General features: G+C 38.7%; 1 protein-coding gene across 1 annotated transcript in view; it reads right to left on the reverse strand.

The window, feature by feature from the left end:
- Window positions 1-7409: 7409 nt before the first annotated feature.
- Window positions 7410-26943, reverse strand: part of SPARCL1 (SPARC like 1) — a 33290-nt gene continuing 13756 nt past the window's right edge. The window contains exons 2-11 of the mRNA XM_045536794.1: window positions 24373-24437; window positions 21353-21499; window positions 19657-20661; window positions 17957-18029; window positions 17100-17218; window positions 16504-16624; window positions 14507-14643; window positions 13368-13516; window positions 12615-12763; window positions 7410-7868 (exon numbers count right to left, since the gene is read on the reverse strand). Of these exons, the coding sequence (XP_045392750.1) occupies window positions 7840-7868; window positions 12615-12763; window positions 13368-13516; window positions 14507-14643; window positions 16504-16624; window positions 17100-17218; window positions 17957-18029; window positions 19657-20661; window positions 21353-21499; window positions 24373-24426 (1983 nt within the window). The 5' untranslated portion in view covers window positions 24427-24437 and the 3' untranslated portion in view covers window positions 7410-7839. The remainder of the gene's footprint in view (window positions 7869-12614; window positions 12764-13367; window positions 13517-14506; window positions 14644-16503; window positions 16625-17099; window positions 17219-17956; window positions 18030-19656; window positions 20662-21352; window positions 21500-24372; window positions 24438-26943) is intronic.

Below are 26943 nucleotides of genomic sequence, written 5' to 3' on the forward strand. Positions count from 1 at the left end.
AAGCCATGCTTCAAAGTCAAAGTGAACTTACTAATTTTGTAATCATCAATAATTATTAATAATCATTGAAGTTAGTTTCCTAAAACACGTTTCGTTAGAGATATGCTAGAAATTTTACAATTTGCCTTTTGGAAATAGACTAACATTGCTTAAACAGAGTGGGTTGTGGGTAGGACACTAGCAATTGGAACGCAAAAGACTTAGGTTTTTATTTAGGCTCAGAAGTTATCTATTTGACCTTAATCTTTCTGGGACGCTTAAACATTCTTCAAGATGGTTGACTTTAACCACTCTATGTTGAAGAATCCTAAAAAATTTTTATCTCAGGCACTTATATGATTAAGACCTAATTTTCTGATATTTTTACAAAATACTGCATGTTCCTGATTCTAAGATACTATCAATTGTACAATGTACCATTTCATTAATAATAGCTTTTTAAAGAACAACAAGATCCTAGATTCAAGGGATGTATTCATTGTGTCCTGATTTCAGAAAAATATCTGTAGAAAGTGTGGTTTAGATAAATAGGATTTTTTAGTGTTACGTTTTGTAACTCTATTCAAGTATTCAGCATTTTCATTTGTGAAGATTTTGAGTAATTTATTGTATCGGTAAAAGGCCTCAATTTGAATTATTACAAAACATATCTGTTGGAATTTAGATTTGATAATCTTTAATGTATTATGTGTTTATGATAATTCGTCATTAGTGAAGAATTAATCCTTCCTAGAGCAATTTATCCTATAATGCAAGTCTTTTTACTCTTACCGTCATTGATGATAGAAGAAATTATCATGTTAGCTTATGGTTTGGATGAATTGAATAAATAAATGTAGAACCCTTCTCATGCATTGAGGTGGTTTTTTGCTTTGAATTTAACAGCTGTGCTTCATTTTGTATTCAAATAAACCAATACCAAAATAATGAATACAGACAATCATTTTCATGATGAATTGGTTCATCTTATGTAGGGTACTGAATGTAGTACTTTGACAGACTTTCTAGATTAACAAGGAAAAGCATATTTACCACTATAAGATCATTAAGTGTCAGGATGACCTAGAATAAAAGAAACAATCCAATAATCAAGGAGTTGTAATTCAGAATTTTATCTATCTCTTCTATGTCATACATTTTATATTAGCTTGGTAAATGAAGCCATGCTTTTTAGAATTCTTAGAATTTCTAAAATTTGTTAAGACTCCTATTCACTAATATTTTAAGCACCCCTCTTCAAATCTAACCATCTCGGGAAACATATAGTCTATTTTCCTTTGTGGGCACTAAACACAGGGACTTTTTGGAAAGATCATCAAATTTGTGCTTGCTGAGTTGGAAAAAAGACTATATTTTGGTATCACCTTTTTATGAAAAAAATGTTATTTTCTATAAATATTAAAAATTGGAATTAATATGCTATTTTTTTTTAGTATTTTACTGAATCGATCTTATCATATGTAATTATCACCTACTCAGTAAAATCTTTTCAAAAGTCAAATCTAAACAATTCTTTTATACCATGACTGTAGCCTTTAAATCTAGTTCAAAAACTTCTAGGACAGATTTATATTTCAATTAGAATGCATTTTCCCTCCACTAATGACAAATATAAAACTTTAGAGGCAAAATGGACATTGTAAATGATCTCATTTTACTATTTTATATTCTAGAAGAAGGTAGGGGTCAAAGGAGTTTTAAGAATATTCTGCAGCATTAAATGGGAGAGCTGAAGCTTACACGTAACTCCAAATCATTGGACTTCAAATTAAATGCTTTTTCTACTGCTCCTGCCACACGAATAAGAAACGTTTCAGATAGTTCACTTTTCAAGGATATGTACGATTTGACCATTAAATTCCTCAAATCAGACAAAATAGCAATAAAGCAACAACGAGTGGTCCCCTAAAGAGAATGTTAACCATTAATTCTTGCTTTCAAATTCCTCCCCAATTAAATCTAAAGAATTTTCAAGTTTTTGTAGTACTTTCTTAAAAGGAAGCTTTAAGTATCATTACCTGATTTGGATTGTTAGGAAAGGGAAAAGGAAATGGAATCTACAAAAAAAGGGGGAAAAACCAGTGAATTGTGAATGAAACAAACTGCACATTTTCTCTCGTCCTTTTTGTCATTCATGCAGTCACTTACCCATCATCCATCTGTCCATCCATCCCTGCAATATTTATTGAGCAATTAATTGTATGTGTAGGTCTAGGAATGGCAGTAAAGAAGACATTGTTCTTAGGGGGCTCCCTTTCTAGTTCGAGATTAGAGTCTAGTGGATTCTATATAATTTTTTCTTTTCATAGGTAAGGTTCTTTTGCTTAATTAGTCAAAGTCTAGGAATCTGTCTTACGTATCATTGTTGGCATAAATAGTTCTTGCAAATCAACCAGTCAGCTTCTCTTCAGTATTTCTTTGCTTGCTTTTTACATACTATTCTGCCATCTGGTGGTGGTAGGAAGAATTTCCATTTCCAATACTAGTGATTCTTCTAATTGCCACGTAGATTTACATCAATTTAAATAGAAGATGTCAACATGGATTCCTAAATTCTAGCTATTAGCCAAACCGCCAGGATTTTGCATCAGTTTAAAACAAATAAACTGAATTTCAGCCCCAAATAGGGAAACAATGCACCTAGCCCTGACTAGCACCCAAATCGTTCACAATTAATTACAAATGCAAGTATTTAGAAATTTAGCGACGACTAGGATTCAATTAGAACATGTAAAAACATTAAAGGGGAAGACATAGTCCATTGAGGACTGGGACTTTAGTGACAGATTTTCAAAAGCCTACTTAAAGTGGGGAGAAACAGTTTGAAATTAAACCCAAGTAAAGGGAAGGTGCTTATTACATTGAATTATAAAAACAAAATTATGCAAAATCATGTTTGTTTAAAATATTTAGGGAGTCAGACAAGATATTAAGCAGGATGCTATTTTAAAATGTATGTGAACTTTTTAAGTGTGTGTGATTGAGAAAAAGATCATTGCTTAAATACTGTCCCAATTTAACCTGTGTTGCAGCTGCGTTGTATTAATCATTCTTCTCCCAAATTACCGCGCACTTGCTGTTCCTCTGCCCGAAATGCCCCATCTAATCCTCATCCTTTAACACCTGGCTTGGATACTGTCTCCTGTGTGAAGTCTTTGATCCATAGCGTTGTATTTGTGTCTAGAAATACTGATCAAATCACATTGTGTTTTTCATTTCTTCCTCATCAGATCTTAAACTTATACTCTTTGTATTTCCAGCACTCACCACTAACTCTCAGTAAATATGAACCAAGTGAATGCTATCTGTGTTTACTTACAAAAGTGTTAGACATAGAATAAAGGCAACTCTATCATGTATTTAGCATTGATCCTACCTTTTTTGAAAAAAAATGTTAGAAGCATTCAGATATTAAAGAGATATTGGAGAGGGTCCAACATAAAGAGCCAAATAATCCTATTGCTTGACTTTTGGGAAAAAATTATAGAAAACCAAGGGAAAAAAAAACTTTCTGGAGAAAAGAAAGCAGCAAGATGAAATTAGTAAAAGCATAAGAATGGATATTATAGGAAGAAGTTAGTATTCTCTTCACAAAGAGTAACTAGGCTCATCATAGTGAAAATAATTCAGCATAAACACCTTTATAATGATACGTGCAGAGAGACAACTGGGAGAGGGCACTGAAGACTTGGGGGGAGATTTGCTCACCAAATATGACCCTGGTCTTGCTCCACCACAAGCTATGCAAGGAGAGGAGTTTGAATAGCTGGTTTCCCAGTGACCTCTTAACACCTTTCTTCCTATATCAAAATTTGGCCAATTTCATAACCATCATCCCAACTGCTAAATACTTTTTGCAATGTGAGATTCCCCGAACTCACGCTTACCAGAGGCGGTTGTGGAGCGGGTGGAAATGGGAACTGAGGAAGAAATGGCAGTATTGGTGGTGGGAAAAAGTTAAATCTCTACAAAAAGAAACACGACATCAGTCATTTCAGACAGTGGCAAACTGTGAAAATGATGAACACATCCTTTGAAAGTAGAACTGGAAGTTTACCTGTTCACTGGAACTTCCTCCAAATTGTTCAAGCTTGTAAAACAATAACAGCAACAAGGTGAAGCAGCATATGACAATAGATTATCCATGAAAAGAGATTTTATTCTAAATGAGAATATGTGATAAGTCACTACTGAGCATCCTACCCATTGTAATATAGCTTCCTGTCTGAAATAAAAAGCAGTTGAGCATCTAGTAGGGAAAAGTTGAATTAATTTGGCCAATGATTTAGAACACCGAGTACTTTTTTGCCTTATATCCAAAGAATGTTATTTACATTTCTTAGGATTAATTATATATTACATGAATATCATTTTTTTATCTTTGAATGAACAGTATTTTTTACTTAGTTCTCAGCACTTATAAATTCAAAGTGAAGGGAGTAGAAAAGTGTAAATTTAAATGTTGCATCCCAAACGTAAATTTTCCTCTTTTGTGAAATGCAAAGACGTAGGAAATGCTTTCTAGGCTAGAAATACAATCGCTCTAAGTCTGCGACTGGGTTGACAACCGACGACGGATTACTCACAGGGATGGGCAGCGAGGTGGCAGTGCCCAAAAGGCCAACCAAGAGGAGAAATTTCATCCTGAAGGTGAAATGCCTGGAATCGAAGGGTTAGGAGATCATTTCTAGTGTTTTTTTCTTTTTCTTTTTCTGTAAGTCCTATTTTTGCTGTAAATAGACTGTTTAGTTAGAAGTGTTCAAATAGTGGCCAGGCTAAATCCTGCCTCCAGATTCAGGTTTTATAAGCCCAGGAGAGTGTTTTTAAAACCTTTAGACACATTTTGAAATGCTTTGGACAAGACATGCACTCTTTGGCTCCCAACATAGACCACCACTTGCTACTCTTTCTTACCGATTTACAGTTCAACCTATACCTGTACCTGTTTGGTCCCTGAAGTTATTCGCTCATAAATCTTTTAAACATCAATGTTGCATCATGCTCGCTATTGGGAAATGATCACCACTGGCTCAAATGAGAGGAGAGTTTTTATGTGATGCACAAATGTAATAAATCCACCTGGAGCTTGTGCCTCCATGAAACTTACCAGGCCTTCATATGGTGAGGATGCTGTTACTGACAGGAAATCGTACGGGAAAAATTTAGTAAGATAGAATGGATTGGTAGGGAATAAACATGGTAAGAGTCAATTCAATAAAGCAAATCAGCTGGCCTTTTACTGGGATGTTGGTTCTGAAAGTCAACCTTTTTCTGTTTTTAAAATCACATTGAATTCAAATGAACTTACCTTGTGAGTATCACACCAAATCACCGGATTCTGGAATTAGATTTTGAGAGAAAAACACCTTCATCATATTCTTTTTAAGACTTCTCCCAGCCTCTGAGGCAAATTATATCTATTTATATATAAATCATTCTTTAGCTATTTTATATATATTGAAAACTCACCTCTGATTTGTCTTAGTGCTAATTTACTTTGCCTGAATTTAGACAATTTATCTCCCCCCCCCCTTCATGGTTTTCCTTTGTATTATTTTTCTTCTTTCTGCATTCAAACACTTGAATTTCTTTTTTCCTGTTATAAGTGGACCTACTAGAAATCATTAAATTATCCAACACAAGAATATCTTACATTCTTTTATCTAGTACAATAGAATCAGTGCAAATTATACCGTATGCCTCTTCAATTACCTTTCCTTCAGCTGGCCCTTGGAGAGACAAATCCAAGGAGCAGTGTGGTCTCCTAGGCTCTCTATACCCATCTAGTATTTAAGCCACGTTACTAATGCCTTTATGGTCAGAGGCTCTATGAGTCACAGCAGTTCAAACTAAACTCAGTAACTGCTTTCAGACCATGAACTCCACCTTCTAAAATATCTCAATTACACAGAAATAGGCTTACGGACTGATTACTGAGAAAATCGCTTCATCTCCTTGGTTGGGATTAGTATCTTTCTCACAAACCACACACAATTAAAAATTGTGACCCCCTAGAATATTAAAGTGCTTCTATATCATCCAGCTTTATACATGAGATCCTTAATTGGCACAGAAACTTAAGGTTTGAAATTTTCTGTTATTAAATACTATTTTTCATTTCAAAAGGAAAATTATTTTCAAATAAAAAAATTTTAAATAAATATTTAGGTGGTGTCCTTAGCATGAAAATCACTTTTCACTATTTTAAAACATTTTAAAAAGTTGCCTGAGGGTAAAATAATTTAGGTCTAATTAATGCTTCCGAACATAATTTCACTGTTCCCAAGAACTTGGTTTCTAATTAGTTAAACCCTTCTTAGCATCACATAAAAATATTCTGAAATTTGGAATAATTTATAAAGTTATTTCCCTAGCTGGAAAAAAATTACAAATAATCATTAGATTTTGATTCATCAAATTGAACTTAATTATTAATATTTAGAAAGGACCTGGTGTTATGTGGTTCTGGTTAAGAACAAGTGACTTGCTGAGCTAAGAAAAGAGATAACAAATACAATTTTGAAGTACTCAGAGAAGATTATTCTGATAAAAAAAGGAATAAACTCTTCCATAAGTATCTTTCAGATAAAATAAAATTCCCAGGGGCACGTTTTCTCAGCCACTATCACAGACAAGATTCTTAACAACAACATACTTTTTTTTTTTCAAATAATCAAAGATAATTGTATTGAGATATTACATTTCAGATAGGAAAATAGGTGAAACACCACTTTCTTTCAAATATTTGTAGGTAGATAAAGATTGACAGATCTTTTATTGTCTTGGTTTAGACCTTGGAAAACTCTATTATGATGCCTTTTATATTTTTGTGATCTAGTCTTTACCATAATAGGTACCGAAGAAGAGCTCAGATAAAAACACAAATTTTCTCTGACGACACATTTTTTGTTATCAGTTTACAGTAGTAATATCTATCTCTTTCTACATTGGACGTCAAGACACTTCATGGTTCTCCATCTGTCTAACGTTACATGACCTTTATTTTGTGGTAACGAAGCAAGCAGAAATTTTTGCAGGGTCTCCCTCTCCCCCAACACATGCCCAACTGCACAAAAGCTAGAATTGGTTTGATCAAGCAGTGTATAATCTTCCACATTTTAAACTGAATTTGGTAGAAAAGCACTTGAATTCAAATTTTTTTCTGTTTAAACTTACATAATGACAAAGGACATTGATGAACAACTACCATGAGTATTTTACAACTGAAGATTTGTTTCCCATAAGAAACATCTCATACTTTTTCCTCACCCACACTCACATATATATATATTTTTTAGGCATTAGGGTCTGGGAAGCACAATTATAATTTGATGTGAAGTATAAGCCCTGGGTTGGTCTTTCTGATTTGGTTATTTAAATAAATAACTGGAAGTCGACTTGAATAAGCATTTGGATTTTTATGGACTCTTTATTAGGATATTAAGATATTGAAAATAATGCATGTTAACCACAAAAGAGCAATACTCCACTTTCTTGAAGTGCACATGATATTATGAATATGAACGCATTATTTTTTCAAGTTTTACAATTAGTAATTACCTCCTAAGCTGATGCAGAGAGTAAAATTACTATGAGTTAAACTTCTGTTCACAATGTACAGTGTTTAGCATATACTGACTTGACTTAAAAAGTTTTATTTCCAAAGTTGTGTTAAATGCCTGGTGCATATATTGTTATCAAGCAGTTGCTCTCATTGTCTTCTTATACATGCAAACATTTTGCTAAATATAAATCTACAGGTATCACAGCTGCCTATATTTCTGAAGTGGTTACGACCGAGGAGGATGCTGGAAAGTTGGAGTTCTTTCAAATCTTAATTCAGAACAGGAGGTTCTCATCTATGTCTTCTGTAAAACAAAAAACAAAAAAACATTTTCAGAAAGTAGCCAGAGTAGAAGCATAACCAATGCTGGGGGATTAGAGAAACCATCTAATAAGGCAGAATAATGGTGATTCTCAGCCCTGGGAAGGCATCGACATCGCTTATGAACTTTCACAAATATATATGTTTGAGGCCTCACTCCTGGCTTCAGGAATCAGAATCCCCAGGGGTGGGCCAGTGGCATGCAGACCTCTAGAAAATTCTGCAAATAATGCTGATGCAGGGTTGAGGACCACTGACAGGGAGGCCAAGAAGTGCCACGTGTACTAATCTATAAGACAGCTAAAATAGAATAGAAATAAATAGAAGTGTAGTGCCAATTAAGTCAAGTTTTCAATTGAAAACTTGTAAAAGGACTCGTCGCCACACCTATGGAAGAAGACAGGATCCTCTAGTGGATATAAGACTCCTTACCATGTGGCCTGCCCTACTCAATCATCGGTAAACAAATGTTGAAAGCAGATTCATTTGAGGCATACTGAACTGCTATTCTGTCTGGAGCACCCAGTAATTTTCCTGCCCAATTTGTCTTTAGCCCTGCAGAGTGAGAGAGATTATGGAATTTGATGGATTTCTTTTGAGTACTGGCTTCATTTGTAAAATGGAGATGATAATGTAATTGCTTATAAATTTACTTATATGTGCACGCATACTCTTTTTCTTCTTTCTGTTGTTCAAATGGGAGGTGTCATTTTTGTTGACCTTCAGGCTCATTTCCTCTATTCGTGCTCAAGATCCCTTCTGACTTTCTCAGGATCCTCCTTCTATTTTCCTCTGTTTTATTTTTTTCTTTTTACGCCCTCAACCTTTCCTTATTTTCCTGGGCCCTTTCCATTAGCATTTATATATGCTGTATATTCAGCCTCTAGGACAGTGGCCAGCTCTTACGTAGACCCTCAGCAAAGATTTGTTGAGCGAGTGAAAGGATAAATGAATGCATGAGTGGAATGCTCGAGCCTCTTCCATTCTCAAAAATGCTTCCTCCCCTCTAGATCCCCCTCTAGCTCTTCCCTGCCGTCAGACATTCCCTCTTCACCCTTTTCTCATCTCCCGTTCTTTCTCAACCTACAGAATCTGGCTTCCATCCCTACCATTCCACCAAACTGCTCTTACTGAGGCCACCCAGGATATCCTTATTTCTGCCTCCAATGAACATGCTCAGTCTCTCATCTTCCTTGACCTCTCAGCAGCATTTGGTACCGTCCCTCTCTTCCTCCTCTTTGGAACACCTCCTTTGACATGGCGCTATCCTGATGTTCCTCCTTCCTTCAGAAGAAACTTTCCATTCTCCTTAGTGAACTCCTTCTTCCTCCTCTACCCATCATCTAGATGTTGTTCTTCGGTGTTCAACCCTAGACCCTTCCCTTATAACTCAACACATTTTCCTTGAGGATTTAATTCCTTTTCCTGGTGCCAATGGCTCTTGGATGCTCACAATAATCCCCAAATATGTATTTCAGTTCCAAAACTCTTTATCTTGAAATGTAGACCCAAGTATTCAACTACCAACAGTATATGTCTCCCAAGTGGTTTAATTCAATGTATCCAAAGTGGAATTTGCCATTTCCCCCAAATCTGCTTCTGTTCTGGTGTTTTCTCTCTGAGTGGAAGGTGCCTCTGTTTACCCTGCCTGCCCTGGGCCGGGAACCTAGGCATGTACTTCTCTTTCTCTCAATCCCTCGCCTGTCTGCTCCCTGCCCCCTCATATTCCTATCACCTTCCTATTTCTGTATGCTGGACATCAGGAGTACGCTTCTATTTAAAAATATATCTTGAATATGTTTACTTCTCTTTTTTCCCTCTGTCACTTCCCTAGTTCAAGTTCTTATCAACTCTTGCCTGGATTTACCACAACATTCTCTCAACTGTTCTTTGACCTCTCTACAGTGTAACCAGAGGAATCTTTCTCAAATACGATCCCAGGGAAATCGCTCCCTTGTTTAAAACACTTTGGTGATGTCCCACGACTCTTAAGATAATGTTTTTAAATGGCTTAGTAGAATCTGCATGATCTAACTCGTTCACCCCATTGGTCTCACTTGGAAGGTTTTCTAAAGATCAGCATGGATATATGTCAATGCACGGTATGTCACAGGCATTAAATAAATGAAGACTCCTCCACCTCTTAATTGGACCCCATTTTTGTAGATAAGGAAAGTGAGACTCGCTAAGGACAAGTGGCGTGCCCTTATTCACACAGCTAGTTAATGACAGAGTTGGAATATTTGATCACATCTAGTTCAGGTCACAGGCAGTTAAAATTCAGTAAAAGACTGGCTAAAATTTATCTTCCCATTCTGTGAATTTCCCACCTCTGAGGGAAGGAAGGGTTTACTTACAAATAGAGATTTTTCTTGTTCGTTTTCCTTAGCTACATCCCAATGCAGTAACTTGTTTACTTGTTCGGACTGAGTGTTTAATATCTGCTTTATTGGTTTATTATGTGATAATTTTTTCCTTTCTCCAAAATAACATAATGACGGCCAAACCACAGTGCACAAACAAGATCATTAGCAGCTTTGCAAATGACTGGACTGTAAGTCCTTCCTGCTCCTCCCAGACAACCCCCGGCAGAGCCTGAGTGAGCTCACATGCTGAGGAGCTGCCACAAGTTTTGCAAAAGGAAGAGTGAAATGCAACCGGTTTTCTTAAATAAATGGCCTCTGTTCAAATTTGCCTTCTTACTAGTGCTTTAAAATCATATGTCATGCAAAAGAGCATACACAAATACGTCCTATTCCAGCTGAGTTTTTCCCTCTTGATAATGGGGTGGGGTAGAGCGGGGTGCAGAGCAACTGTACTTGTTTTGTCTTTTTAATATGGGAATTGGGAAAAACAGTGCTAGCCATTTTAAGGGATATATTTGAATTTTTATAAGCACTCTGTAGAATAGATGTTAGAAAGGAAATTGACATTAGTCGTATGGGTCTGGGTCTTAATAGCTTATTAATTTCATACCAGTGCTAACAGTCTTTAAACAGTATGTGGCATCCAGCCTCTAAGATGGCCCCCAATGGTCCCCCACCTCCTGTGGTCTCCTTCCAAACTATAGCAGGGTTGGTCAGGGTGACCACCAGAATATGGTAGAAGCAATGGTATGTCACTTCTGAGATTAGGTTATAAAAGACATCGGGGCATCAGCTGTGGGGTCTTGGGTGTTCTCTCTCTCTCTCTCTCTCTCTCTCTCCCCCTCCCTCCCTCCCTCCCTGCTTGACCTGGAAGCAACCAGCTACAGATACCACGCTGTGAGCAGCCCTGTGGAGGAGAGACCTCCATGGCAGACAGCCATGCGAGTGAGCTTAGAGGCAGATGCTTCGGGCCTAGTCAAGCCATCAGATCACTGCCACCCTGGCTGACAGCTTGCCTGCAACCCAGTGAGAGACCCTAAGGCAGAGCATCCATGCCAGCTACTCCCAGATGCCTGACCCTTGGAACTGTGGGAGAGATTTTAAACCGCTAAGTTTTGGCATAATTTGTTACACAGCATAGACAAGTAATACACAGAACTAGATGCTTGCAAAAATATACATGCTTTGCTTGTAACACTTGTGCTTATTTCACAGAATAATATTGTAGAGGTAAAGGACTAACGCTTTCTGCTCACCTGATTATTAATAAATAGTCCTACTCTCAGCTCTTTCTAATTGCAAGGCATTATACATAGGCATGAGGAATGTTTTCAAAGCAAAGTTTGCACAGGTTACTTCTTTTTGGGAATTCTGACCTTTGAAGAACTTACTTTTCTTTACTGGTTGGCTGCAAATTTATCCTGCATATGTCCTAGACATACGTACAAAACCTCTGTTTTAGAGATTTGATGTTCACTGTGGAATTACATTCTGTGAGCTCTTTTCTTTCTTACTTATTTATTTTAATTGACAAATAAAAATCGTATGTATTTCTCATGTATAGCATGATGTTTAGAAATATGTATACATTGTGGAATGGCTAATTTGAACTAATTAACATATGCATTGCTTCACATACTTATTTTTGTGGTGAAAACGTGAATGCTCTTTTTTTTTTTAACATCTTTCATGTCTTCATTACTGAAATCATACTTGCTCATAAAAGTCAACTCTAACTTGGGTAAAGTAAAGGAAGTAGATTAAGACACAACCTCACACAACAAATGTCTAAATTTAAATTCCTCCACTGCGGGCATCAAGAAAGAACCCTCTGATCTTTTTTCCCCTCCCACCAACTGCAAATGCAGCCACAGGCCAGTCTGGGGTTAAAGGAATCATATCCCAGCACAACTTGGGATGTAAGACCTAGTCATGAGCGGATGTTACTAATGAATTCCCATTGTCAGAAGCAGGCTTGCTGTTTTACTCTTCACACACGATTTTTAAAAGTTTGACCCAAGACCCAGGTTAAGGAGGGATCTAAAATAAGGAAGGTCATAAAGCCTTCTGAGATTTGTCACATCTGTCTGGATTCACACTGCCTTTGTAGGCTCAGCCAACTGCAGAGACCTCTCTGCGTGTCCACCCTCGCTACCCTTTGAGAACGGAATGTCATAAAGGCAGTAAGAAATGACCTTGCAATGACAGCACGTGCAGCAAGGTGTCCTCTCTGGGATGCTGCCATCTTTTTTGTCTCTAGCTGTCAATCTGAACATCAGCAGTCCCTCCCTGTGCATCCTGCAGGACACAGGGCTCCTCTAGGGGAGAGGGCACCCCTGTCCCTTGGCTGGTGATGAATTTACCTTCTTTAATTCCAAAGCAGTGGCCCCACTCCTTCAAGGTGATGTGCTTATCCTTGTTGGGGTCACACTCCTCAAAGAAGCGGGTTATGCAGTGTTCCATGGGCACCAGAGATGCTCGCAGGGGAGCCAGCTCAGAATGTGTCAGGACTCTGCGGTGAAATGAATGGCAGCCCATTAGCCGAGAAGTTTGTGCATGAAGACTTAACCCTTAGTATCCCAAGGATGTTTTTCTTCCACAAGGTTACTGTGTATGCCAAATAAATAGTACTCTGATGACAAGCTGCGAATAAAATAAACTGTTTGTGGGTACGGTTGACAGCTTTGGGGATGTCGATTTCTCTCTTCACTGGGAGCTCTCCTCTCCTCTACCCTAACTCTATAGGGCCGTGCCCAGCAATCGTGTCTGTATAACCTGGTTCTTAAGCACTAGCCATGCCTGATGGTGCCAGACGTAGACACGTGCCTCAAGTGGGGCCAATCAGATTATCTTGGGAATTTAGGATCAAGAGTGAGAAAGTTGAAGGAGTCTCTGTGGGAAGCTAGACTTTAACAAGTAAACTTGGGAGCTGTGGTGTAGCCATAATCCGTTATTTTCAAAGCAGCTTTGTATTTCGATGGCTAACCATATTTGTTTGGCATTTTAGTATTCTAACATGGAACTGGGAAATTTCCTAAATCTGTTTAGATTTTTCTTTTGCATAGAGATGTAGACAATACGTCAGAGAGATGATCCGGTAATGGGAGGGTATTTACCTATCCATAGGATGCTGGTCAAGTTCACTAAACTGCCAGTGCACAGGATACACATACATGTGATAGTTTTTCTTAAAGTCCCTCAAAAGAAGGTCAATGGGATGGTCCCCAGCCAAGAGTCTCTTTTCATCCAGGTAAATTTTCTTGACCTGGAATTAGGAAGGGAGAAGATTATCAGACCAGTGTTGGAATTGTCACTTGCTAAACTTAACTTGAAGAGTAAACTCTCTCTCCCCGCCCCCAAAACAGCGCCTGTCAAGGTCAGCGGCCAATTCTCCAATTCTCAATCCTCAACTTACAGTCTGTAAACAGTGTTTGACACAGTTAATGCGTACTCTTTTCCTGGTTTATTTTTCTTTATAGCATGTTTCATCCCACCTGACATATCTTACATGTATATTTGCTGATTTGATTATGTTTGCATAAATGCTTATTTGAATATATTTATATAATGGCATGTATACTTACATATTTGTATATGTATGTGTATATATACAAATACACATGCACGCGCGCGCGCGCACACACACACACACACACACACACACACACACACACTTATTTGTTTAGAGTCTGTCTCCACCTAGAATGTAAACTCATGAAGGCAGAGATTTTGTTTGGTTCGTTGCTGTATTTCAATTCCTGGCACCCAGGGTGCACTCAGTAACTATTTGATGTATACATTTTCTCTGGAAACTTCTGGAATCAATATTCTGCACTTTTTTCTTAATATATTACTGATGTGAGTAATGAATTTCTTTCTATCATAGATCTATGTCTGGTCTATGGGAGCAAATAAAAATGTATATATTTAAATAACATATTTGGGCCTGACTATATAAATGCTGAATTTATGGTGACTTCACTCAATCGGAGCTTGCTCTGGCTATGAGTTAAAGAGCCCTTACTCAGACCCCTGCCCTTTGGGTGGGGACGGGGTGGTTTGGTGGTATCTGAAACCTTGTGGCATGAATAGTGGCCACCACTATTCTGTTAATCCAGGTGGGCTAACCAGGTCTGGGGAAGCAGGGTGGGCTTCTGCCAATGCGTAGAGGTAGGTAGTCGCTCCCTCCCCCAACACCATTTGTCCTCAGGCCCTGTAGACAGATACTCAAGAAGCTAACCCACCGGTAACTTACTTTATTTCTCTGCTTCTCGTTGAGATACCCAGTGTGTTCAGAGTTAGCTTCATAAAGCTGCATGAGGATATTCTTGAGCCAGTCTCTCATTCGTAGGGGAAACTGAGCCACTTCAAAGTCCGTACAAGCAGGAATAGCTGTTACAAGCAGAAAAATCTTTTTATTTTAAGATTTTATTTATTTATTTATTTCAGGATGTTACAGGGGTACAGACTCTTTGGTTACATAAATTGCTTTTGAGGCTGGACAGGGTGGCTCACACCTGTAATCCTAGCACCCTGGGGGGCCGAGGTGGGAGGACTGCTTGAGGTCAGGAGTTCGAGACCAGCCTGAGCAAAAGCGAGACCCCATCTCTACTAAAAATAGAAAAAATTAGCCAGGCATGGTTTTGTGAGCCTGTAGTCCCAGCTACTCAGGAGGCTGAGGCAGGAGGATCGTTTGAGGCCAGGAGCTTGAGGTTGCTGTGAGCTAGGCTGACACCACAGCACTCTAGCCCGGGCAACAGAGCGAGACTCTGTCTCAAAAAAAATATATATATATATAGCTTTTGTACTGTTTGAGTCAAAGTTATAAGTGTGCCCATCCCCCAGGTCCCCAGATAGTGTGCATGGTACCCATGAGGTGTGAATTTACCCATTCCCTCCTCCTCACTCCCACCTGCTTGATTTCTGATGAATGTTATTTCCATATGTGCACATAAGTGTTGATCGATTAGTTCCAATTTAATGGTGAGTACATGTGGTGTTTGTTTTTCCATTCCAGTGATAGAAGCAGAAAATATGTCGTAATCTTTGGGCTTTATCTTGTGCTGTGGCAAGTCCTCATCACAAGAAGCTTAACATGGGGTGGCTGATGGAGCATCACAGCTCCTTAACCCTGGTGGCAGCTCAACAGAATTGCCTGGGGTGTTTTATAAAACATGCCAATTGCCAGCTTCCATGCACAGGAATTCTGATTTGATTGGTGTGTGTAAAGCCTAAACATTAGGACGTTTTTAAAGCTCCAAGAGTAATTTTGAGGTGCAGGTAGGATCAGAAATCATTGCTGTAGAACCAGAGTTGAAATTCAGAGGTGGAGGGCACAAGAGCTATTTTTTAGAGGAAAAGAAGAAAAGGTAGAAGTTAGCTTATACTATGGTGGCGAATAATGCTAAATCTCAGTGGCTTAAGGAAACCAAAGTCTATTTTGCAATCCTGCTCCAAGTCCAGTACAAGTTGGCAGGAGGACTCTGCTCACTGCAGTCTCCCTGGAGCTCAAGATGGCGCCACCATTTTTTGAGGCCACCGTTCTCAACACGAGGCTTCAGGGTCTGCGATGACAAGGGCAAAGAGCATGAGGAACCAGACACCAGCTCTTAAATGCTTCTGCCCAGAACTCACATGGATGACTTTTGCTCACATTTTACTGGACAAAGTAAATCATCTAATGTCCAGGGGGTTGAAGAGTTTCATCCTCTCCTGTGTCTGGAAGGAGAGGAGAACCGGAAACATTAGTGAGCACCACTAATGTGTAGAATCACTTAGCCGAGAGGGGAGTCAAATGCAATTGAGATTATCTTGGGGAAGGAAGACAACTTCAAAAAAACTTCTGGAAGAATATGTCACCATAAAACTTCTTGGCAAAGGCTTCACTTAAATCGGGAAGAGGGCAAACAATTCAGCAACATTCCAGTGATTTCATCGCTATTGTTAAGTGGATAACGTTATTATAGAGGTTCTGAGCCCTGGCTACACAATTAGAATTATCTAGGTTACTTTCAAAACAAATGAAAAAACAATGCCAGGGTTCCAACATGGTCCAATCAAATCAGAATTTCGTATGGTTAAGGCTTGGAAATTATTCTTATTTTTTCAGTCCCCGCAGTTGATTTTTATTGTGCAGCCTGAGTTCAGAACGGCATTAGCTGTTTCCTCTTTGCATGGAGATAAATCAGGCATATGCAGATTCACCCCAAACCCTCTCAGAAATGCGGATTGTCAAGAGTGATGGAATCTTACATTTGCAGGCTCCAAAATAATCCAGTTGTAGTTGATGCCCCTTTTTGGTCCCCTCCATTCTGCACTTAGTGGCAAACAGATGACAAGAGCTAGCATAGGTCTGATTGTCAGTGCCACAAACCTAGGAAAGACAAGCAAGAGAAAAAGTTGATAGAGCCAAATGCTCACTGGAAAACACTCTGCTCTGTAAAGCTCAGAGGCTGTCTGATAAATGGTGCAGGTAAGTCAGACTATTAAAATCATAATTCTTCCATTTGGTATACAAAAAAAATCAAGTCAACTATACCAATGGTGATGCCAGTTGTCTAGCTCTAGATGAGCTCAGTAGACTACTTCAGATGTTCCAAGGCTAAAATGAGTTTTAAGGTAAGTTCTATAGCTCAAATGTCATTATTACCTTCCCGTGGCACAGTTGAAATTCTTTGATTTTGTTTGCATTTGTTCCTGTTCAATGTTACTTCAAATATTGTATGAACACTTGGGCATCTCATCTGCTTTTTTTTTTTTTTTTAACAAAACATTTCCATTGCAAACTATTTTCATTCATAGCACTAACCTTTTGGAACCTCGTAAAGACTATTTTGTAGAATACTTACTTGGTCAAGGAGTTTTGTTGGAGGACAAGTCACTGGGTCTTGGCAAACACAGTGGGGTTTTCCCTGTTGGTCCGCCTTACAGACGTGTCCTCTTTTACACTGGAAGCTCATGCAAGCATCTAGCAGAAAAGTTTGGATAGGAAACATGGAGAAGGATAAACTATAAGCATGCAAATGCAAATTCACTCAGACTAGTAGCTTCATTTCCACTAATATGGGAGAAAGTGTGACACCTTTGAAATTTGAAAATTTGGAAGTGGGAAAATATTAGAAACCACTTCAGTTGATGTGTTAATTTCCAGATGGAACCTTCTACCATCAGACTATTTTACATGACAGCCTAGATTTCCTCTTGCAGCAGTTTGGATTGGAGATATACAAAGAACAGACAGCTCTTCTTGGCCTGCCTGACATGGTCATAGTCTGAAGTCTACAGTGCAATGTTGTACAAGCCGGTCAGAAGTTAAATAAGCCGTGAGAATTTTACTGTGCTGAAATTCAAAATGTTTGTGATTGTTGTAGGAATTAGGCCCTTAATTAAGTATGGGACCTAAATTCACTAGTAAGTTATGGGCTTTAGAATAAATAAAGTAGAATTAATTCTTCTCCAGAAGCAAAAGGATTTAGGGAAAAAGAATTCTAGCTTTTTCATTAATATTTCAACAGGACTTCCAGTTTGTAAACACATTTACCCTAGTTGTGTGTCAAATATGCACAAGTAAATATCAACAATTTATGGGAGTGTTTCCTTGGAGAGGATTGCAGTAGTCACAAAGGAGGGGAGGGGCGAGCCCAAAGTGGCAGATGCCACTTCTTCCTTGATATAGTCACCAACAGCTTGCCTGGTGCACACTCACCAACGCTGTGCAGCCTCATGTTGTCTTCACTTGACGTTTTGTCTTCATTTGATGAGCTCTCTGCTTTCTTTTCCTTTAGAATAACAAAAACAGAAGTTAAACCTATGAACGGGAAAGCCACTACTTAATGTATATTCCCACTGTGCAAAATCTCACTGTTTTTTTTTTCATGCCCAGATCATTTTGGATCTCAAAAAGGGAAACCAGTTGCAACTGTGGAGGTAGACGGTAGCCCTTGGAGAACAAATGATTCTATTGTCATTGATTGGATTTAGTGCTGTATCTCAGGGGATTTACTCAGTAAGACCTGGAATCTCCCTCTTTGGGTTTGGGAAAACCCTAGAAATGAGGTATTACCTTGTGATTCTGTGGTTAAGGCAGGGTTGCATTGGTAATCTCTATGAGGTTGTTGGTAAAGCTTTCTTACCAGGTTTTTTTTTTTTTTTTTGAGACAGAGTTTCACTCTTTTGCCTTGGCTAGAGTGCCGTGGCGTCAGCCTAGCTCACAGCAACCTCAAACTCCTGGGCTTAAGTGATCCTACTGCCTCAGCCTCCCCAGTAGCTGGGACTACAGGCATGTGCCACCATGCCTGGCTAATCTTTTTTTATATATATTTTTAGCTGTCCAAATAATTCCTTTCTATTTTTAGTAGAGACAAGGTCTCGCTCTTGCTCAGGCTGGTCTGGAACTCCTGACCTTGAGCAATCCTCCCGCCTCGGCCTCCCAGAGTGCTAGGATTACAGGTGTGAGCCACCGCGCCTGGCCTCTTACCAGGTTTTTAAAGTGTAAGAAAACTCCTGTCTTCTCATGGCAACAGAGTTCTCAGTAATTGAGGTTACTATTGACCTTGCTCACCAAAAAGCTGTGCCTAGCCCTCCTGGAGGGTGGCTGGTAGGGTTTGGCATGAAAACTCCAAATGATTAAACAACTAAATAGCAATCTGCTTCCTCCCTGACCCTACCCAGCTGCAGTTTCCAGATTATCATTCTGGCATGTATTTGCTTAATAAAGTAGTACTTTAATCTTTATAGCTAATTCAACAAATATTGCTGGATCTCTTATGATGTCAGAGGCATTTGGTTAGATGCCGGCGATTGAACTTGAACACAACATGGCACCTGCTCTCAAGGCATCAGAGCAGCCTCTGCCAGAGTCTCCCACCCTCCAGATCTGTCGTAATTGATCATTCCAGCTCGCTCCAGCGACTTCCAGCTGCCAGTTCCTACATCTCTGTGCCTGGAAAAACATGGAAATCTACTTGGCCTGCTCAAAGGACAGACTGGAAGTGCTGAGAAATTAGTAGCTCCCCTAGCAAAATAAGCCAAAATAAGCTCTAGCTCCCTTATTCCCCAAATGGAATAATTCTAAGGAATTTTCTTACATGGCTTTAACAATGTTCCTTTTTACTAGTTTCCTTTCCTGCCCTATAAAACGTTTCCACTCTTCTATCTTTATTCCCTGCACTTCTCAAATAAATAGCCTTCAAATCCCGAGTCTGCTTCTAAGGGAACCCCAGTAAAACAGGCATCATTAGGTCAGCTTAATGATGGAGATCGACCTAAAAATAAATAACGGCCATACATTTTGGTAATGTACTGATAGATATACACGTAAGAGATTATAAGAGCACAGGGACAGGTCATGGCTGTTCACTGATGATGCTGACTTTATGGAACAAGTATCATTGTCAGTAACCTTACCTCTGGGTGTTCTCCGGGTTCAGTGGTATCTGCGCTTTCATTCTCATGGGCTCTTTCTCTTTGCTCCTCATCCTTGCTGTGATGGTAATTGGACTGAGCTCCCTCGCCCTCCAGAAAGGCCTGGCTTGGGATGAAGTAGTCATCACTTGTGCTGTGCCTGGGGCCGTCATCACCCCCATCATCATCATCGGCCCCAGGGTTTCGGGGCATGATGTTACCGTCCTCAGTAGGTTCCATGAGCAAAGCCTCAGGAATGGTCTTTTCATCATTCTCCTCGTGGCTGCTGACAACTTCAAGGCCAGGTTTACCCTCTTGGCTCTGCCATTCCGTCCCTTGAATGTGCTTATTGAGGTTTGAGGCGTTTTCCTCTTCCATTTCTGTATCGGGGTTACCCTCTTCCTGTTCTTGGGTACCCTGCTCAAACTCCTCCTTCTGCAACTTGCTCACTTGCATTGGTTGATCAGACTCTTCCAAAATATCATCAGATTGGATATTGCTATCTTCCTGCTTGCTGTCAGGATGCTCCTTGGGAAATTCTCTCTCCTTTTCTTGGTTATCAATGTGAGCGCCAACATCACCTGGCTCTTTTTCCTCCTCCTCCTCTTCTCCGTTGGGAATATTTGGATCCTGCTCTTGGTTTCCTTGATCCCTTAGGTCTTGGCTGTGTTCACTGCTCCTGTTCAACTGATAATGGGAATCACTTGTAGGTTGTTCTTGGTTCTCCTCTCCCTCTGTGATGCTTTCTTCTTTGTTAGAATCGACGAAGGAACCAACACTGGAAGCAGGGAGATCCATGTTCTCTGGGAGTTCTTCCTTCTGAGGCTCACCCGTATCTTCGTTTAGGTCCAACGTGTCTTCAGTCGGTGTATACCCCAAATTCACACTTAAGTCACCATCACTGTCCTCTGGATCCTTCAACCCCAGCTCTTGGCTGTAACTCTCGCCCTGTTCTGCTGACTGTTCATGGATTTCCCCTTTTGACTTTGGTATTGAAGATTCTTCAGCCTTAAAAGAAAGTTTATTCTTGAAACAAATGATAATGTCATCATGTTTATAATTCCTAAGCCAACATTTAATATTCATTATTCTTTTCCTTTATACATTATCATGTAAACATATCAATGATATTCTTTGCATTCTATAGCCACAGGTTTACCCTGAGTTTGAAATTTGTAAAATGAAACAATTATATAGCACCTCAGCCCAAAGAGTAAAACGCATGAATCTTCACAATTCTTCTAGCGATTGGAGGTAGCTGATGTGATCGTAATGTTTTGAAAAATTAAACTGAGACATAAATAGGTAATCTCTTTGACCACGCTTTGAAATTGAGACATTTTTTCTTTCTTTTTTTTTTTTTTGAGACAGAGTCTCACCTGTTGCCCAGGCTAGAGTGCTGTGGTATCAGCCTAGCTCACAGCAACCTCAGACTCCTGGGCTCAAGCAATCCTCCTGCCTCAGCCTCCCAAGTAGGTGGGACTACAGGCATGCGCCACCATCACCAGCTAATTTTTTCTATTTTTAATAGAGATGGGGTCTTGCTTTTGTTGAGGCTGGTCTCAAATTCCTGATCTCACACCATCCTCCTGCCTTGGCCTCCCAGAGTGTTAGGATTACAAGTGTGAGCCACTGCACCCGGCTGAAACTGAGACATTTGGAGAATTAAATTATACTAACATAATGATATTATTTTTACCTCATAGTTGGGATGGTCTTCTATGGATACTACAGTTTCCTTTTCATTTTCTCCATCATCATCCCTTAAAATGGGGATTTCAGTGTTGTCAGATGTTACCGTTTCAGCAGTTGGTTTGGAATGATCAGATAAGAACTTTGCATTTGTCTGAAAAAATTAAAACTAGTTTGTGTCATTCATGTCTAGATGCTAATTTTGAAAATTGCTAAGTACTCTTCTTGTCATGATTATTAGTAGCAATATACTTCACTCATAACCTCAATTAAAAGATATTCTCTAGTGTTTTTGAGGATACAAACAAATCCCAGAATATAATGTTAGGTGAAAGAAGAATCTCAGTCATATCTGAGAAAAAGTTGTATACGCAGAGCCTGGGTGAAAATAGAACAAAAGGATTTCAATAAGGGTCATTTTTGAATTTCGGAATTATTTCCTGTGTTCTACAAACTTTTACAAAGCATGCATACTTCTTAATATTGAAAAGTGTTGTTTAGCAGAAAGCTAAAGTCAAATAAAATTAACCATAGGATATCATATTATACCGTTTCTTAATTTAACATTTAAGTACTCACTGACAATTAGCAGAAAATGTTATAAGCCTTTTTATTTAATATTTATTTCCTTTCTTAACACTATTGACCTTAACGTTGATTAGGAAATCTTTTAATGAAAAACAATTTAGAATTAATTAAAAAACTGTGTAAAACAGGGCACCAAGCCTAGTAGGGAAGGGCAGCTATGGAGTATTATTGCAACTAGAGGGATGGCTCTATCTCTTTCTAGCATGATTGGAGATACAGGTGAAGAGCTGGGCAGTGATGCATGATGGAGAAGTTGAGCAACTGGTCTTGGAGGTAAGAGGCCTCCCTTCAAGTCTTGACTCTGTTACTTACTATCTGTCATTAGACAGGTCATTCATTTCTACCCTGCCATCTCTCAAAGTGGCAAGAAATATCAAGTGAGCAGAAATATCAAAATAAGGTTATATGTCCAAACTATCTCTTAAATTCTAAGGAGTTACTCAACTGCAAATGACCATTGCTAGTAGGAATACCATACAGTGGTTATAACAGGCACTGCCCAACATCTGAGGCAGATATTCCCCAGTGATCTTTATTATAGAGATGTCTGCACATGCAGATGGCAAAACATGTCAAGGTGTTAAGTATAAAACTCAGATTATTTTTGGATTGACTCATTTTGGTTCTATTAGCAGGTCCGGTAGTGCTGATTGTGTAATACAAAGAAAGCCATGGAGGACAGGATTTATTTTAGATTTGGTTTGCTCTCTTGCTTCTTATGCTATTATCAACTACAAGGAGTAATACTTGAAAAAAGATTTCTAAAGGAGCTATAAAAAAAGAAGGAAAAGCAGAAACAATGGTGTGCACGTTGGTGAGTTTGTCAACGGGGCATTGTGGAAGGCAATGGATGGGGGAGATTTTAAGCCTATTAGTGGAGACCTGTTCACTCTCTCCCACCCCCTCACTCTCTTCCCACCCCCCCAAGTGGGAAGAAATGTACAAAAAACATGGAAGCTTTTGTTCTTTCAGAAATATTCTGAAATTGAAATTCTGTTTTATCATTATGCCCGTATCTACATTTATTTAACAAGCCCTCTGGAAATTCATCTGGAATCTCCCAATCACACAGAATTCACTTATATCTGGAGAATTCAGGCATGCTGGGGAAATAATAGCAAATTATTAATAGGTCAAGCCTATGAGAAGATATTTATCTTTTCAGCATTTGGCTGGGTCTGCCTGATAATAAATTGCCCGGGAGATGAAACATCTAGAATGTGTCTGTACGTGGGTGTGTTATTCAAACACTTGGTTCAAAGACACTTTTTGATGCCTATTTACATAGCAACTGCTCCAAGGGCAAAACACATTTTCAGGAGAAAACAATGGTTTTGTGGGAGATCCTTTCTGTGTTGAACGTTAATTTGTCCCACTTTTCCAATTTCAGGCTACAATGTATAATTTCAGCTGGAGTAGCTCCACACTACTTAAGCCTGATTCTTAGCTGTGGTCAGAAATTCTCTTTTCTAAGAACTTCTTGGTGTGGGTGGCATGGGGTTTGTTTGTGTTGACACATCTGTCAACCAGAAGCTAGCCACCAACTTCTCCAAAAAGCAAGGGCAGAATCTTAGACCTAGAGAGAGAGGGAGGGAGGGACAACAGAGAAATAGTTTTGTCTGTTTAAAGGAGGCTGATTCCTCCATTTGATGAAAAAGAAAAAAAAAATGGTACAAATCCTTTGTTTTAATTAAGGATGATAAAATAGATCATCTGTGGATCATTCGAAATGATCATTCAAGCCATGATTCCACTTTTGTTTTTTTTTTAACTTTCATTTTGATTTGAGGCTGCTGACATGGTCTCAAATGATCTAATTTGTGTATGGCTGCTTTACTGCCATGCGATTGATGGGGCCAGGATATCTGACCACGAAGAAGAGAATGTTCTAGTCCTACCTACTTTCAGCGTGCTTGCTTGGACAGTCCCCCAGGGATGAGTTTGGAGCCAATTTACAATTACCATATCATTTCCTGCCCCCTAACCAATTGGTTCCTGTTTTTATTACAGACTTCCAAAATTTCTCAGCCAGTCTATATTAATCTTGAAGAAAATGCAGCTGGACAGTGTGACATACACTCGAAGTGAAATTCTTAGATTCATAATACCACTGTGATGAGCTCCTGTAGGAGAATTTATTTCTTCCTGTCCCGTTGGTATTTGGGCATATTCTGTGGCTAACAAACTGATAGCTCACACTTTCTGCTGCATATGTATTGCATCTTGTAGAAACTGATAGTTCTGAAAAAAGTTTTTTTAAAAAATATATTAGATCGATTTTTTCTAGTTATCCATTCATTGCTTGGGCAATAAAGAATATAATTAAAATAAAAAAAGAGAATTTCAAACCACTAATAAGAACATTTTCTTTTAAATGGAGGATTTCTAAACTAAATGTCAGGGGGAGAGAGATTTGACAACAGAAGAAAGGAAATTTACCGGGATTGCAGCTACTGTTCCCAAGATGGAGAGGAAAAAAAGCACAGTCTTCATGATTTCTAGACCTGTGAACAAAGAAGATAATAATCGGTAGTAGGTAAAAGTTTCCTTATGAAAGATTCAAAGATAATCTTAGCCAATGCTGAGCTCAGTCTTGTCCTTTGTATTTGAGGCTAATTGCTATCTTTGTGGACTAACATGTCTGAAAAGACAGATTAATGACAGTTCTTACTCAATTGTGTCCCTGTGAAAATGACTCCTTGATTTCTTGGACCATCTGGGTTCAGCAAAACCTACCTCCGTTTAGGGCTGTGTGTAAAAGCTCTATGTAGATCTCAGGTTTCAAGATTTGTGAGTATTTGTAATGAAGATGAAAGTCATGAAATGAAGTAATATGGTATGTCAGGTTTGAGTAAAACAAACTGCCTCCTTCATGGTAGAGAAAAATACTCATTCAATGAAGATTTTTAGTAATAGAACATGGCACTGCCACAGAGTCATGGGCTAGAGGATGTCAATGTTCACCTAACCATTGACGCCCTCACTTGGCAACCTGTGATTTTGGGGGCAGGGGGTACCGTGGATAGGTTTGGTGTGGTAGGCACTGTACATTTCAAACAAGTATTTTAAAATCCAGAGGTTTCACGTAAAAATTAAAACGAAAGGATATAAATACTCACAACTCATCACTTCATAATGATTTTACTATTATCTACTCTCTTGAGGTTATTTATACCCATTATATCTGTAGGTGGAGATACTATACCATGTGTGCGACTCTTCTCAATTCTGTTCAATAATGTCATATTATTAGCTCAGAACCAGTCATGGTGGGAAACTCACACCATGAAAACCATCCAATGCTATCCATCCCTCCTCAAACCAGCTGTTAAACACTTACCAGCACACCCCTGGATTATTTCTAATACATAACTAAAGGAAAAAGACATCAAGACCGATTGATGAAAAAGACTCAATGACCAGTTATAACAGATATTGTGGGACTATGAGAAGGAAGAGTCTTGAGTTATCACATTTCTAATTTGAATAACTGGGTGATGATGGTGTTAATCACCAAGATGAGGAAGATCTAGTTTTAGAAGAAAGGTAATCGATTAGTTTTGGGCTTCTTGAATTTGAGTAGAGATATCTAGTAGATACTTGGGTAAATAGGTCTGGAGGTGAGCTTAGAGTTGGAGCTCCATATATAGTTTGGGTACCATTAGCATGAGAAACTGCCATGCATGAAGTGGAGGAAGGGCTGGAGCCAGAACCCTAGTGAGGGAGGATCATTAGGTTCCATCATAGGGTGGGAAGAGCTGAAGATACAAACAAGGAGAGAAAGGAAATTCACATAAGAAAAAGGAAGTATTAAATATCACAGACAGTTCAAAGCAAATGAGGTCAGGAAATTATCCATTGTCTTGCATGGTCCCTGATTATTACTGAATCCTGGAGTGAAATGATTTTTTAGGAGTTTATTTCCATTGTGAAATTGAAAACAAAATTTAAAGGCAGAATATGGTCATGTCATTTAGAATGATCTAAGCAGGAAACCACCTCAAGTTTCATTGATAAAGAAGATGCCCGTGTTATATTTTTGAAGGACCTTGTGAGAAATTCCAACATCTAGACTTTAAACAGCCCTGCGTTCTTCTGCTGTGTTCCATTTGGTCCTTCAGACCAGTCTCTGGACATTTTTGTCTTACTGAGATAATTGTGTTTGCTGCACATTGATCAAAATAATTTCATGGCCTTTAGATTCTTATTTTAAGAACTGAACAAATGTGCTGATTTGTATAAATAAGACAGAATGGAGAACTTTCCTGGGAAATGAGAGATATTTTGAAAATGACTGTCATACTGAAGACTCAGGGAGGCTTAATTAGCTGATGCTTGCAAAGTACTTTGAAAATCAAAACCATGATGTCCTTGCTAAGTATGATGAATACCATTTATTCTTGGATAAGCAAAAAGTCATTTATTTTGAGACATTCCAATTTGGTATACACTGGCTACAAAATGCAGACTATTTTGCGGAAAGAGAATATAAAACTCTAGGTGGAAAATGCAGAAATGAAACACATTTTTGAATGCGTATTTATTATTCTTGAAGGCTTAAATATGCAGTACTGATCGTGAAATTAGATAGATAGTTTTTTTGCCCAAATGTCTGAGCTGATTCAAAGGCAGCAGCACAGTTTAAAGAACGCTTGGTGTGGAATTGGAAGATCTAAGTTCTGAACTTGAACTGCCTTTTACCAGGCAAGAGACTTTGGTCAAGTCGCTGGTTTCTTCCTCTGCCAAATAGGAAAAATAATAGTACCTTTCTCGTTTATCTTCTAGAGTTGTTTTGAGACTCATGTGATCATATAGTTATTTGGTAATTTCACCAACTGTAAAAATTAAATGAAAGATGTTATCATTTCTTTGAAACACTCATAAAGCAGAAAATGGCTTAATAACCCCAATAATTAATAATTCACAGAGACTTTAATTCATCCTTTTACTTAGAGTCCTTAAATTCTTTCTTCCTTTCCTCATCCCAATGTTGCTTTTCATGGATTTAGA

This window comes from Lemur catta, chromosome 24 (genome assembly GCF_020740605.2).
Source record: "Lemur catta isolate mLemCat1 chromosome 24, mLemCat1.pri, whole genome shotgun sequence".
NCBI classification, from domain to species: Eukaryota; Metazoa; Chordata; class Mammalia; order Primates; family Lemuridae; genus Lemur; species Lemur catta.